A 14494-nucleotide genomic window follows, 5' to 3' on the forward strand; every position below is an offset into this window, starting at 1 on the left:
CTATAATTTAGAAGTTAAATATCAAAATAAAAAATGTCTGTTCAGTTTCTTTCATTGGGCTTTTCTTGGTAGTGTAAGAATGCTCGGCTTAAGAGTCCAGTTGTTTTATCCAACACACTTCTAATGCAGTTATGTGAACCACCCAAATAACCAGACACTGTGTTACCCATGTGTGTATATTGTGCGGTGCTGAGCTCTCTGTCCTCTGCCTTGGAGCCCTGTACATGAGGGACTTGGTGGTTGAAAGAAGATGGAAAAAGGTGTTGCTCTGGTTTTTATACCTTCGGTTTAAAACACGAGAACCCTCAGGTTGTGTTCTTGATGTCTGGGAACTGTTGGCCAAAATTATTCTACCTTGAGAATGTGGAAACATGCGCTTCAATATGAGGATGTGCAAGTGGTTAATACATCTCAGGAAACTTCAGGAAGTAAGTTCTCATTTTTCTGTTTTCCTTTTTTTTTGTCTTGCATTTAAATATTGTGGTGCCCGCCCCCACCGCCAGCAAGCGCTTTGAGTTACAGTGAACAGCACGTGCTGCACACACCGTGTGCATTCAAACCATAGCTGGCCAGACTCAGGTGTAAGAGGTCAGAAGGCAAAGGCTGTGCTATAGATCAGCTGAAGGAATTTACCCCCTCATCTGCTGTGAGTTATTTTATTTTACTTATTATCATCTATTGCTCTTTCTCAGACTCATGAAAGCCAGAACAATGGTCAATTTCTATCTTTTATAACAGGATACAATTTCATTCTTCTCTTAGAACTGATGTAATAGACTGATTTACCTGTGATCATATTCATGGGCACCATGATTTTGTATTTACAGCAGCCCATGGCAAAAGCAGAGATTGGTTGTATCGTCGTGTTCCCAGAAAGCAGAGGGGAAGGAAATGTGCTTTCCTCGGTGCCAGGTGTCACCTGCATGGCCAGAAATCGAAGTGCTTGCCCATATCTAACTTGCAGCTAAAAGCTCAGTTCTGAGTGATTTTGGTATTTTGCTCCAATGCGGATACTGCAGGAAGGCTGGGAGTTTAAAAACATTAATGCGAAAGTACAAAGGATGCTGGAGTGGTGGGGGGAAGTTTAGTTATATATAGCTAGATATAACAGCCTGTATAAGCTGTAATAAATTATTAATAAGCATAAATTATAGTAGTAAACATCAGTGCAAGAAGAAATGAACATCTGAATAATTTTCTTAATAAATAAATTCATTTTTAGTGGATGGGGAGCTGTAACGTTTAAGGCAGGTTTACCAGGGAAATCAAATGCCTTTTTTGCAGACTCCGCTGGTGGGTTCGGCCTTGGTCACAGACGGAGGACGGGATGAGCGCGAGGGCGCGGAATGCGGGAATTCCAACTGCTCGGGTGCTGCTGCTGGCAAAATACCTGCTGGGAGAGAGGCCATCGTGGGGATTAGACAAGTCAGGTAAATTTATTACATAATAGTCTATAGAATGGGTATTTTTTCCTCCACAGGGGAAGTATGTAATTGTAAATGCTATAACACGTGTGCTCCCTGTGCAAAAGCTGTGTTAACCCTTTGACTGTAAACCAACAAATGGTTCACGTCACTTGCTCTGAATTTCTGTAGCAGCCAACCGTATTTAGGATGAGATTTTACTCAAAAATCTGCAGCTATTGATAATCGTAATGTAATTTCCTAGGGAATGTAACATTTCTTGCTAGTAGACATGGAACCCAAGATTTTACAGAGGGCCTGGGAGACTGATAGCAGTGTTTTTCCCATATGAGGGTAAAGCTGCCTTTAGAGGCTCTGCCTTTTACTGGAATATTGACTATTGCCAACAACTGCACACCAAGAGTTCTTTATTACCTTGACAGGACACTAAAAATACAGATCAAAACTAAAAATAGAAGTCATCTCTTCCATGGTTAAAAAAAATGTTATTTCTAACCCAATTACAGAGGAATAAACTTGTCAAAAACCTGGATGTGTAGCAAAGCAAAAGGAAAAGTAAACACTTAGGGAACAGACTTGGTTTATTTATTTCTTACATAGTTACCAAACTAAGCTGTGTTTCAAAGAAAAACGTTTGCAGAAGGATTTTATGTCAAGGAAATAAGTGCTAAGAATATTTTCACTGCAGCTAGCAACTGCCCAGTGAAAATAATGTACAGCGCAAGTCGCGGAACAACAGTCACGATATTAAAGTCTTTTTCAGCAGCATTTTCTAAGCCTTTTATGAATGCTGTGGCCCCACCCTTTTTAGTAATGCTTTATTTCTCAGATGATTCATCCCATTTCAGTGGGTCTGATTATGAAATCAGATGCAACCAATGTGAGTGGGACATACAACAGAGGAGTTGTCTGGTGTGTCACAGGCAGATGGTTTTCCTTGCAAGTGCACAACTGGGGTTATACGGGCCGGGAGCAAGTGGGGTTATCCTTGTTTTCCAGGCGAAATGGATCGGAACTAGATGGGAAATAGATGTGGTTGAGAGGGCAGCCGAGGTTGGTGTCAGCTCAGATGGAACATGGGGATTCACGTCCCGGCCTTGAGCCATCATGGTGCTTTTCAGCAGCCTGGAACCAGGTGCTGGTTTGGCTGGAGATCCCATCATTGCAGCTTGTGCCATGTTGCAATAACCAGTAGGATTTCCCAGGGCAGAGTCTGACGCCCCAGCCGGGTTGTGTGGCATCCCTGCAGCGAGTCGTCTGCATGGTGGGAAACAGAGTGCATGGCGAGAGAAGGACGAGGGAGATTTGGGACAGGTGTTAAGCAATGTGGTTTATTTCCAAGGCACTTCTTGGTACTTCTGCTCCTCTACAAGTTTATCATTTGATGTGAACCTGGTTTGCAAGAATGACTCCTTTGCAATTGTGATGGAAGTCAGAAGTGATTTCATTGCTGTCAGTTGCATCATATTTCTTTCTAAATAATTGAGAATATAATGAGACCTGCTTGTCTTTAGCAACATCTGATCTAGGGGATGTACCCGTAAAAGTGATGTGTCATCAACAGAGAGGAAACTGTCTCCTCGTGTTTGTAGCTTTTGCAAACATGCCAAGGTGTGATTTAGGTGTTAGGAAGGAAACCACCATCTCTGCGGAATAGTTGGACAATGCTCAGCAACTGAGGCTGGAGGGAGAATAATATTATTAACAGTGAATCAGGAAAGCAGGACAGGATTCCTATTTCTAAACCTTACCCCCTGTGCTTAGACTCCCTTCAGACCTGAGAATATAGGTACATTTGTTTCACTAGTCCTTACCCTTGAATTGGCTTCTTAAAACACACTTTTAAAAAAGTATAACTGTCAAATATCACTGTGTTTTAAGATGTTTTGGACTGAAGTAATAACACATGTAATGCTTGCATTCTGTATTTTGCATACTAAAGAAAATTTCATGCTTGGTAAGATTTTAAAATACTGAACAAACAATAATTGCAAGTTGTGTCACAAAGTTTATAATCTTAAAACCCAGGAATTACAAATTAGTAATTACTAAAAAGTGTTAATCTCCCTGAACAACATTTTTACTTGATGTGGCTGAGCAGATTGCATGTATGTTATGTAATTATAGAATTTACATCAGCTAATCCTTCATTCCCTATGTCCATAAGTCAATGGAAATTTTGAGGACACATAGACTAGAAGTCAAAGGTCTCTAAACAAGCATCTCTCCCCATTTCCAGTTGATCAATACCACATTTGGCTTTAAGTGGCACTGCCCAACAGGGCCGGGGAGTCTGTGCCAGTTGTCTTGGCAGCAGCTGTGGTGAAGGCTCAATGTTCTGGGAATCCCTCAGAAATAATCGGACCTGAGCAGCCTCAAGGATTTCTCTGTTCTACTAATGACAACGATACTGCTGGGAGTTGAGGTTTTGCCCACAACAGTGATGATTAAAACATAAATTTATATGTAGGAAACTTCGCCATAGGGCTAGAGAAGTGCCATGTCCCCATATACCTGTCTGGTTTACGTGGATTGTTGCTTTAGGAGCAGAAAAAAGGAGTTGCAAAACTATTATGGCATCCTGATGGCTGTTTTCCAGTTGAATTGTCCATACTTTAAAAAGAGTTCTTCTGTCTATACTGCATTTTAGCCGCAGCAGATTGAAACAACTGAAAGATTAAATCTCACTGCAGTATACTAGGTTTGAAATGGAAAGTTTAACCATGGTTGAGAAACACAATTAATTATTCAAATAAGCTTATGTTTCCAGACACGGTACAAATGGACACCAGCAACGCAGTCCCTCGTCTCAAGAGCTCATAATCTACTTCTTTCTATCTTGACATCCCTGTTTGTTTGTTTTTCTGAGCAGTAGGATTTCCAGGTCTATTTCCACACTACTTTCCTCTGAAACAGACACGCCTGTTCCAATGTCAATGATTTGCCCCTACTTTCCCCAGATTGTTGACCTAATAATAACTTTTGGTCACTTGTTATTAATCTCCCTTGAGATTCTCAGCCTGGAACTGCTGCCGTTTGCCTTTTTTGGGCCGGTCTCCTCGGCTGTTTCTCACCTCGGTGGGACCCGAGCTCCCCGGGCAGCGCGGGCTGTGCATGGGGACCGCTGTCCCCTCCTCGGCGCCATGGGAAGCGGTGTCCCCTCGGCACCGTCGGTGGTTCGCAGGTCTCAGAGGGCTCAGGGGAGGGGAAGGTGGGCCGGTTCCGAAGGGGCCCGGCGCGGAGGAGCGGGGGGCAGGGCCGCTGGGAAGGCGCGGAGCGGCGGGCGGGCCGCGGGGCCGCGGGGGCGGAGCGGGGCCGGCCGGCGCGCGTCTCCTCCCTGCGCCGCCCCTGACAGCGGCCGGGCCACCCTCGGAACCCCCCGCGTCTGCTCCGCTCCCGCCGCCGGCGGGTCCTCTCCGGGGCGGCAGCTCCGCCAGCCTGATGCCGGGAGCTGAGGAGGAGCAGCGGGGTGCGAGGTGAGGCGCTGGCCCGTGGGCTGGGCGGGAGGCGGCTCCTGTCAGCGCTGGACGCGGCAGCCGCGGCGGGGCTGTCCGCACTGCGCCTCGGGGCGCCCGCCGCCCCTTGCGGGATCCCCACGGGCGGGTCGGGGAAGGACTCCCGGCAGCTGCTGCTGCGGGACAGGCGCACCCTCCTCCTTCTCCATCCCCTCACACCATCGCCGCCCTCCTCGGCCCCCTCTGGCGGTTCCCCGGGGAGGGGGAGGCAAGGGGCTCCTCACCGGCGGAGCTTCGTGCCAGGGTCCGTGTCCCGCGGGTCCGTGTCCCGGGGGTCCCGGGGTCCGTGTCCCGCGGGTCCGTGTCCCGGGGTCCGTGTCCCGGGGTCCGTGTCCCGGGGTCCGTGTCCCGCGGGTCCGTGTCCCGGGTCGGGCGGAGCCGCCGCCTCAGGGCCGCCCGCGCGCTCGTGCCCCGTGAGGGGCCCTGCGGAGGCGCGAGGCGGCGGTTGGAGCCGGCGCGAGCTCGAGCCGCGTCCCCTCAGCGCCCGGCGCCGCTTGGCTTCTGTGGATTTTTTTAAAAAAAAGAACGTTAAAAACGTACTCATGGTCAACTCTTACACAAGCGTCGATTCAGAAGGAAAGGCTCGCGAAGGCAGGGCCGGAGTCCCAGGTGCCTGTTGCCTCTGCGGACCGCGGTTGTTGTTCCAGACGCGCGATTCCAGCGGCGGGCGGGCTGGGCCGAGCCCCCCAGCACAGGCCTCCCCCGCGGGGAACGAGCTGGCGGAGCTTTGGTGCTGAAAGTGGAAAAAAACAAACACCGAGCGTAATTATTTACACTTGTGGAGTCGGTCACAGCAGACTCTGAATAGGCTGAGAGAGACAGCGTTAATTAGCGCGGCGCGGATCATTGCGTGAGTTTAAATAATGAAGGGTGGTGGGTGCAGCGGCTGGGAGGTGGTGGTGTCACAGGCCATGGGGCAGTTCAGGGTTTTACCAGGTCTCTTCATGGGACCAGAATTTGTCATTTACTAAGGAGCCATTTATGTTAATGCAAGAAATCCAACTTTGGTAGTTGATATATTTATTTTTCTATATAGTTCTTGTGAATATATAAATGTTCACATATATATTTTCTGTGTGTGCATTCATACATTAATATAATTTATAGTTAAATGTTACCCTTTAGTATGTTGTGTGCTGCATTTTCATAGTGAAAGGGCAGAGGAAATTCCTTCATCCTCAAACGCTTGTTAATAGTATTAATTTTGTTACATACCCAGTTCTGTAGCGTGTACGGAGATCTCCCAAGTGCAACAAGTTATGAGGTGGATGCTGAATCTGTACAGAGTTTGAATTCAGAATAGGAGAAGCTATGACATTTGGAATCAAATAGAGTTAAAATATTTATTGCAGAATAATGGGGTTTACAGCAGGTAGGTAGGGGGAGAGTGTGCAGTGCAGCTGCCCCGGTGCACTTGAAGCGCGGGAATGCACAAGGTTATCTTCGTGTTGTCACTTAGTGGATTTAACCCTTCTATTGAAAGTTTTTATACATACCACTGTCTGTTCTCGGTAAATATTTATTCCCCAGTTTTAGTAAACCAAATGCTATATTGTTTTGCCTAGAAATCCCTTTTAACTTCCCGTCGAACCGTGCACGCGGGGTAGCAACGCGACGAGGCCTCGTGACCCGCGCGGACACTGGGACATTCAGCGTCGGTCCCTGGCGTTTGCTCAGCCCCCCGCGCGGTTCTGAATCGGGCACTTCTTCCCGGGGCCGCTTTTGTGCAGACAGTTGTTCTGGCGCGAGTCCGGCCTGGGGGAGGCTGCTGTGTGCGATCTGGAGGTGTATTATGTGGAGCTGCTTCCAGCGAGACCACGTGTTCTTAAACAAAAATCTGGTTTGTTTTGCTGTTCGTGGGTTGCAGTGGGTGATACCTGATTCTGCTGGGAGGTTTATCTGCAATATCTTAATATGGACTCAGCAGTTAGTTTTTCCCATGTTAAATCTTTTGCTTTAGGTGCTAAAGAAAATTAACCCGACCTCCTAAATTCTGTTTATCAGAGTTTTACTTGAATGTTTTCAGTATTTTAGGTTTTTGAGTAATCTTTTCTGATGAAACATAATTTTTCTTAGTATTTTTTGTGGAAGAATCTGTGCACTGCTACAAATACTGTTATAAATGCATCTAGAATCCTTTTGGAGCGCTCTGTGTGTGTGCGTGTATTATATTGTAGACACCTTATACTCGAGTGTGATTGTGCATTTTGAGAAGTACTTTGTTAAGAGTTGCCAGTTTCTTCCTGTATAATGTGGAGGGAAACTGGCGAATTATATGCTTGGTGGAAGACTAAAAGACTTGAGGTACTATAAATCATATTTTTGATTTATGGTGTTTAACTTAATTAGTCTCTTAATGTTTCATTTAACCAGCCACTTCATGTTATTTATTTGTTTATTAAATTTCGGGGAGACAAGCATTGCAAGGTCATGTAGGTTTAACAGATAAATTCTAGTATTTATAGATAAATAGATAAATCTAGTACTTTATAGATAAATTCTAATCTGTGACTTAAAAAAAGCTGGAGCAGAGCAGCACCGCATTGGAATAGAAGGTGGAAACAGATGAAAATACTTGCTGGTCAAAGAAAAGTCTTGAAATGTTCATGTTTGCATCTCTATTTATTGGCTGAAAAGAATGTTTTCTCCACCTATCTAACATTTCCTGGGTCCTATTAAGGTCCCCTTGATTTTTTTACTAAATTGTGCCTCTCAGCTTGTGAGGATGTGTTGCGGATTTCAGCTGCCCGAGTCATATGAAATCTGGAATAAACAAATGGCTGTGGTCTTGTACAAGTCTTTAAGAACACGTAGAACTAGTGTAGTGTAGTATAGTGGGGAAATAATTGGAAAATAAAGGACTCGGTAAATACTCTTAAGTAATCTGTGATTAACAAACATCTTGTACTTTGCTTTTGACTGTAATATCTGCAAAGTAACTATTCTGAAATTAATAGTTATGTAGCATGTAACTGTGGTGGCCTCCATCCCCAAATGTAACACGTACAAACAACCAAAGATGTTTTCGCGTCTAGTGCCAGCCAGGGTTGAACGTGAAGTGATACGCTGCCAGTCATGGACATGTAAATAATTATTAACTTGGGGGTGCCCAGCACTGCACAGAATCCAGCATGCCAATGGCTCGGGCTGTTAATGTCTAAACACAAGGGCATATGTACATGCATATTTATTTACTTCTTGCTAATCACGTGCTGATGAGTAGCCTGAGGATTTCAGATCTGCGTGCACACACCGCCGTGCCTATGGGAGTTCCTTCACAGTCTTGTACGGACCTGAGGGTGGGACTTGAAAGCGTGGCCAGTCGTGAAATCCAGCAATCCCCTCCCCAGAGATTGTTTAAACTGGACAAGAAGCAGAAGCTTTATGCTTTTTACAATAAAAGAGCAGATTTTTGCTTTTTGTCTTAAATCATTATATATATAAACAGAAACAGTAACATTCTGTGACTAGAAAGGTGCCCGATACTGTTATTGGTATTTTTTTTTCCTTTCTGTAATGGCTTAATTACTCTTACAGTCATGCGCTTCCCCTCATAACTCTTCAGGTGTAATCAATGTGTGGTACGACTTGTATTCAGAAAGGTTTACTGGCTTTTATACCGCTGAAGCCTGCATAAACTTGGAAAGTTGGCAGGAGTTATCTGGGCTTGTGTGGTTTCTGTAGAGCAAGAACAGCTGCTCTGCTGGTATCATCTCTCAAACATTTTAGTTGTTAAATAGAAGTACAGCTTTCGCTAATTTATTTTAAACACTTCAGCATTTTTCCAAAATAAATTCTCAGAATGATAGCTAGGAGCAGAGTACGTCCATTATGCTGTCTGTGCTGTATCAGGAGTCCTGATTTGATTTTAAATGTTACAGTGTTCCCTCAGAAGGTCCTGTCTGGACCATCACCTTTGTCTTGAAGACAACAACCAGCTATTTGCACAGCGCGTGTTTTCGGGGTGGCCGATGGCTTCTGCCTGAGAATGGCCTGAGCTGAGGCATCCGGGGAGCAGGTGGCTGGGAGGGGTTAGAGACACGTATGGATTATGTATTATTAATATATCACAGTACAGCACTCAAAGCCACACATTTGCTTTGACTCAGGCTGTGATGAGTGTATCCCAAACCTGGTATCCCTCTGGAGATAGTCAGGTTCTTGTGTGAGCATGAGCCTTAAAATACTTTGCCTACAGAAACAGATGCTGTCAAAATTAGCATTTGTTGATGCTCCACAGATACGTAATTAATATCTTAGAAAACGTTTCTCAGGCGGGTCAGTTACTGCGTGGAGGGGTGATCCTGCAAACTTTCCCATGTAGGTTTGGGTTCTGACTGTGCTGGGCAATTGCAGCTGAAAATCACAGAATCATAGTTTATTTGTTTAGCTTTGTATAGCCCTTCTAATGCCCTTTACACAAACAGCACAGTTATTTCTGGAAATAGTTTTCTTTTAGATAAAATCCAGATTTAAAAAATCATAGATAAAATCTTTGTGTTTGTCATTGTTACAACTTTTGAATAACAACCTAGTACTTGCTTTCAAATTCAGAAGTTTGAGGAGGATAGAGTTAAATTAATCTCAGAAATTGTTAGCTGTATGAGTCACTAAATTGGGAACATAAATACTCATAATCTTTGGAAGGAACCTCTCAACATTGTTTTGCTGCATAGTGTCAACTGCAAAATACAATACAGTATGTTTAGCTTAAAAGTAGCTGTATTTGCATTTAAAATAATAATTTATGAAAAAAATTGTAAATTCCTGCTTGTCAAACCGACTAAAGGCTAGCAGAGCTAGATTATTGTACTGGGGTGGTTTGTTTGCTTGCTTTGTTGAAAAGAAACAAAAACTTGGAGAGGTGGAGAAGTGTAAAGAAATGGCCAGTGCTGGAGGATTCTCCTTGGCCGGGGACAGAACGGACAGGTTGTTTTGTTTACTGTCTGGTGCCGAAGCCAGATACTTGAGATAGGAACATCTGCTCTCTTAGTCCAGAGAGAAACAGATTTGTCTCGGAATGGCATATGTAATTATAACATCAGCGACAAAAAAAATTCTTGATATCTCTTTACGTTGAATAGAATGTAGTACTTTGCATTCTCTGTATTCTGCTTAAGGCAGTGTACTTAATTTTGTATGTGCACCTTGTACATTTTAAACCTCTGTTGAAAATGTTCTGTTCAAGTCTTGCTCGCGTTTCATAATGTTAGAATTTTTTCCTGATCAGATAAGAGAGATTTAGTTGTGTGTTATTACTAAGACACAGAGTACTGAAACATTAAATATCTTTCTTTTTTTTTTAATTGATACAGCAATCAACTACCATCCCTAAAAGTGACAATGGAACTCGCAGCCATTCCCTATTACCCCTGCTTTGCTAAGGTTTCTGAGTTGAAACCACTTGGGGACTCAAAGCTCCTGGTAACTTTGCAGGTTGAACAGCGCAGACGGGTCCTCACTCTTCTGTCCTCGATGGCAGCGATGTACAGTACTACATGATGTGCAGGACAGACTAAACCAGCAGTCTGAATTCTTTCACAACTCTTATTTTTCACAGCAATAACCAGCTCAGGAAAATCTGTGTAATTTGGGAATAAAACATGTGCACATACATGCTTGTCGTTTCCCTCTTGCTGGTGTCTTACTATACAGATTTGAGTGGTTCTGAACGATGTCCCAGGGGTAACCACATCCTCTCTTTGCTGCTGGTAAACTTCTCCGTCTGCTTTCATGAAGGTGATATGAGATGAATTGTAATTGACTGTCTTGCTTTTCTTTTGGCATCTTTTAGGGAACAGAGCTAAGTCTTGCTAAACTAAAGGACTAGGCCTGTTGAGAACAGTGTCTGGGAGCAGCTGGATCTCTCCAGCAGGGAACACTGCTCCATGTCAGTGCTCTGGCTTCAGCCTGCTACCGAGTTCGATTTGTGTATTTAACTGTTGTATTTTAGCTTTTAATCTACTTTGTGCTGAGAATAAATATAACGTTCATGCTATTTCAGAAATAAACTTTGTCTTTTATATATGGCTGATAGGCTGTCTCGCTGTCTATAGCAAGTGTGTGGCTATGGGAGAGGGAGCCAAACTCGACAGAATAATTTTAAAGCCTCTTCTCTGTCATCTTGAAGAGGTCCAATGGCATCACCAAATACAGAGTGAACACTTATGTGCAGTGCCTGTGGTTCTCTGAACTACCTGCTCCGAATATCTTTGTATATACACTTGTGTAAATTACCTGTATAAATCTTACCTGAGCTTCTTAAGAGGTCAGAAGGTGACTGTTTTTAATGGGATGCCTCAAGGACAGGAATAAAATACCCTTTCAAAAATATGTATTTAAAAAGATCCTCCAAAGCCCTATTTTTTAGCGCATCAGGTGTGTTTTTTAAAGACTTCAAGAAGATGAGTAATGGCATCCCACATGTGCTCACGGAGGTTGGAACTGGAAGTGACCACACTGTGTGTGAAGCCAAGTTCATGGTGTGCTGGGCCTGACCTGAAGGGATTGATTACGCACTGGGAAACTTCTCAGCACTGCCCGCTGCTTGGGCTCGTGCTCAGGAGAAACGTTCTTCAAGAGCTCCTTGAGTTTCCCTCTGGTTTTACTGCAGTGTGTTTCAGTGGGGTAACAATGCTTGGCAGCTGCAGGATCTGAAAACCTCAGAAAAATAGTATGGATAAAAGATTGGGCTTGGTATTTGTTATGCAGTTCAATAATGAAGTTTGTTTTAAAGCTCTTTGCCTAAGGCGGTGCTGGCTGGGAGCTGAGTGCTATCAAGATGTGAGATAACTACGGGTTTGCTGACTGTGCATGTGGAAATGTGACTTTCAGAAAACAATATAACAGTAAATGTGTTTGTTCACTAGCAATTTCAGACTTTTTCAGCTAGTAAGGAAAAACCGGCTATTTGAAGATATTATGATGCTTGCTAATTAGTAATCTATTGTTCAGGTTTTGTGAGCATAAAGACTTCTACTTGTGAGAATGATGGTCTGAAACACTCATTTTTTTATTTGTAGTGGATGCACGTAACTATAGTGACACTGCTGCCTTCTTTTTCATTAAAAGGAATAAGAGTTTCTGTGTTGAGGGGTCCTAGGGTTCAGTAAAGCTCTTTTCACAGTTCTCTTATCAGCCAAGTATAACAAGATGCTATTTCAACAATGCAAAGCATTTTGGTGAAGGTAAGGAGCTGTGGGAACACGTTTTATCAGAAGATATTGGTTATTTTTACTTGCACTGTAGTGAACAGCTGTTGAATGATATGTTATTTTTTTAACTACTGCTACTGTGGATATCTTATTTGTACAGAGATACAAAGAGGGAGTAGAGGGAAAGGCAAAAAAAGATTTTTAGACTGAGGATCAAAGGGTAGCTATACTTTGTAACACAAGGAAAAAAAATAAAGTGGGCTTTGTGTAGGGAATCAGAGTTTTAAAAAGAGCAGCTAATAGTTTCCCCATTCTGACAGGTCAGACTCACAGGCTGGGTTGAGCCCATGGGGCGTTGTGGCTTCAACACTTTCCTTGAACCTCCCCATTTTTTTCTGTTCAGATGGTCCCGTATCGCTGTTCCGGGCTCGAGTGCCGTGCTCTACTAGATCCTTTCCCGCCCCCTTTTTAATTTGTCTATTTAAGGGCAATTGCAGAACTTCCAGAATTTAATCTAAATGAATAAAATAAATTTAAATATAACACACGTTCAGTTCTTGAGCTGGTGGCTATCCGCTGCTAGGCTTTTCCTTGCTGTTACAGGGTGTAAGAATCTAAAGCAGATGGACTGATAATATATCAGATAATCAAAGTTAATGATTTTTTTGACAACATAAAAGTGCGTTTCTTTGTGGAGATAAGAGAATTTCGAGGTGACAGTCGTGTTAAACGTAGCTGCTGTAAATAAATCTTTGACATTGTTTTCCCGTGTTTTTGTTCTGGAATTGCGTTTTGCCCACTTCCTCCTTTACGGCACAGCACAGTCTCTAGGACAACACCTCATTAAAGTGCATGTTCCTTAACGAGAACGGTCATGGTTCAGTGTACAGAGGGTGAGGAACAGAACCCGTCTGGAGCACAGTCTCTTACATTAATATTCATTGACTTGGCATCTGGCTTCAAGTTATTAAGAGGGAAGATGACAGATTTATTTTCCTCCTTCGAATTTCATCACGTATAGTGCCTATGCCATAAAGTTCAAGTCCAAACAAGAGCTGGATGGTGATATTGAAAGAGGCACCTGTGAACAGCATATTTTTTTCTGAACATTGTTCCTTTGCTTCTTGAATTGCATTTAATTTTCTAAGATGTTATTATTACTGGAGGCTGATTTCTGAGGATAGTGTTAGTATTCTGGTTGACTAAGTGCTAAAGCAGTATATTCCAACCAAAATTCTACTTTGCCAGTTTTAGCTTTCATTTTCTGTGGTTCACTTTGAATAGAAACGATATTTTTGGGGAGTATAAGCCTGACAATAACTTCTCTTTCCAAAACAGAACAATTCAGTTTTATTTTAGACCTACCGAAGCAGTTTGTATTCCCTAGAAATACTTCCACAAAATATTCTTAATGCTTGAAAAAATATATCCCCTTTTATATCTCAAAATGAAGTTTTTACTTAAAAAAGTTATTTATTCTGAAGAAGAGCAGTCTGGCACAACAGTGAGTCAGGATAAAATCTACAGCCTGAGAACTTTTCATTGAAGTGGTTTTCAAGGAAGAGCAGTCGTGGTAATGTTTGGTATCCATGGCTTTGGAAAGTGTAGATGGATACCAATTTTGCATTTGTCATTTGGAAACTAAAGAACTAATATTTTGACAAGGCCATAAAACTTGCCAGCGATGTGGGGATCAGCTGTTTAATTACCTGTTGCTCCTGGTAAGGAGGGAGCTCGGACCTGTGCAGACCTGTTGGCAGGACTGGGAAGACAAGAGCATCCCTGGTGATTTCCCAGCAGCTTTCCTGACTCATGGCTGCCCAGCTGCCGACGTAGGAGTGAGAATTGCTGCTGGATGGCAATGCTGGATGGACAATCCACCTCCAAACTTTAAAATCTCCTCCAGCTCAAAAGTCAGTGAGGGCGGAGCAGTATGATGGGAAAGCAACTGGCCAATGCAGACAAAAGCCATTGAGATGCCGGAGTTGATGCTCCAGCAGCAAGGGGTTCACGGTGGTGTTGCTGGAGCGTTGGTCACTATTTGGCGCGGGTGGCAGGTGGGAGGGACGCTCTGCACCAGCTCTCCCATCTGCAGCCCTGTGCTCCTGGCTGTGTGTGCTGTCCCGCGCCGGGGGGGCTGAGGACCAGCCTCTCGCACGCCTCTCTGCGCCATGGGTGTGTGGAGAGGGGCTGCGTTAGTCAGGGTGACTTGGCCGATCTCTCCTGTTACTGGAAACAGAGCATTGGAGGCTGAAAGAACATGACTGTGTGTCTAGAAGGAACATGACTCTGGGTATCCAAGCAGCTTGCTGTCTCATCCAGCATCTCAGTATCTTTCTGAAGGTGTGGTGGGTGGGATCTTGCCATCAGAATGAATAAATGCTGCCCTCTCAATGCCCTC

General features: G+C 43.8%; 1 protein-coding gene across 2 annotated transcripts in view; it reads left to right on the forward strand.

Annotated features, from left to right (window-relative positions):
* Positions 1-4777: 4777 nt before the first annotated feature.
* ARHGEF3 (Rho guanine nucleotide exchange factor 3) overlaps positions 4778-14494 on the forward strand; it is an 84662-nt gene continuing 74945 nt past the window's right edge. Inside the window, exon 1 of one of the 2 annotated variants that reach the window (XM_082059712.1) lies at positions 4778-4900. In XM_082059712.1, coding sequence (XP_081915838.1) covers positions 4866-4900 — 35 coding nt within the window. In that variant the 5' untranslated portion in view covers positions 4778-4865. Of the gene's footprint in view, positions 4901-6710; positions 6780-14494 lie in introns of those variants that run through there. The other variant, XM_082059713.1, reaches the window with a different exon arrangement.

This window comes from Streptopelia decaocto, assembly GCF_964273445.1.
Source record: "Streptopelia decaocto genome assembly, chromosome: 8".
NCBI classification, from domain to species: Eukaryota; Metazoa; Chordata; class Aves; order Columbiformes; family Columbidae; genus Streptopelia; species Streptopelia decaocto.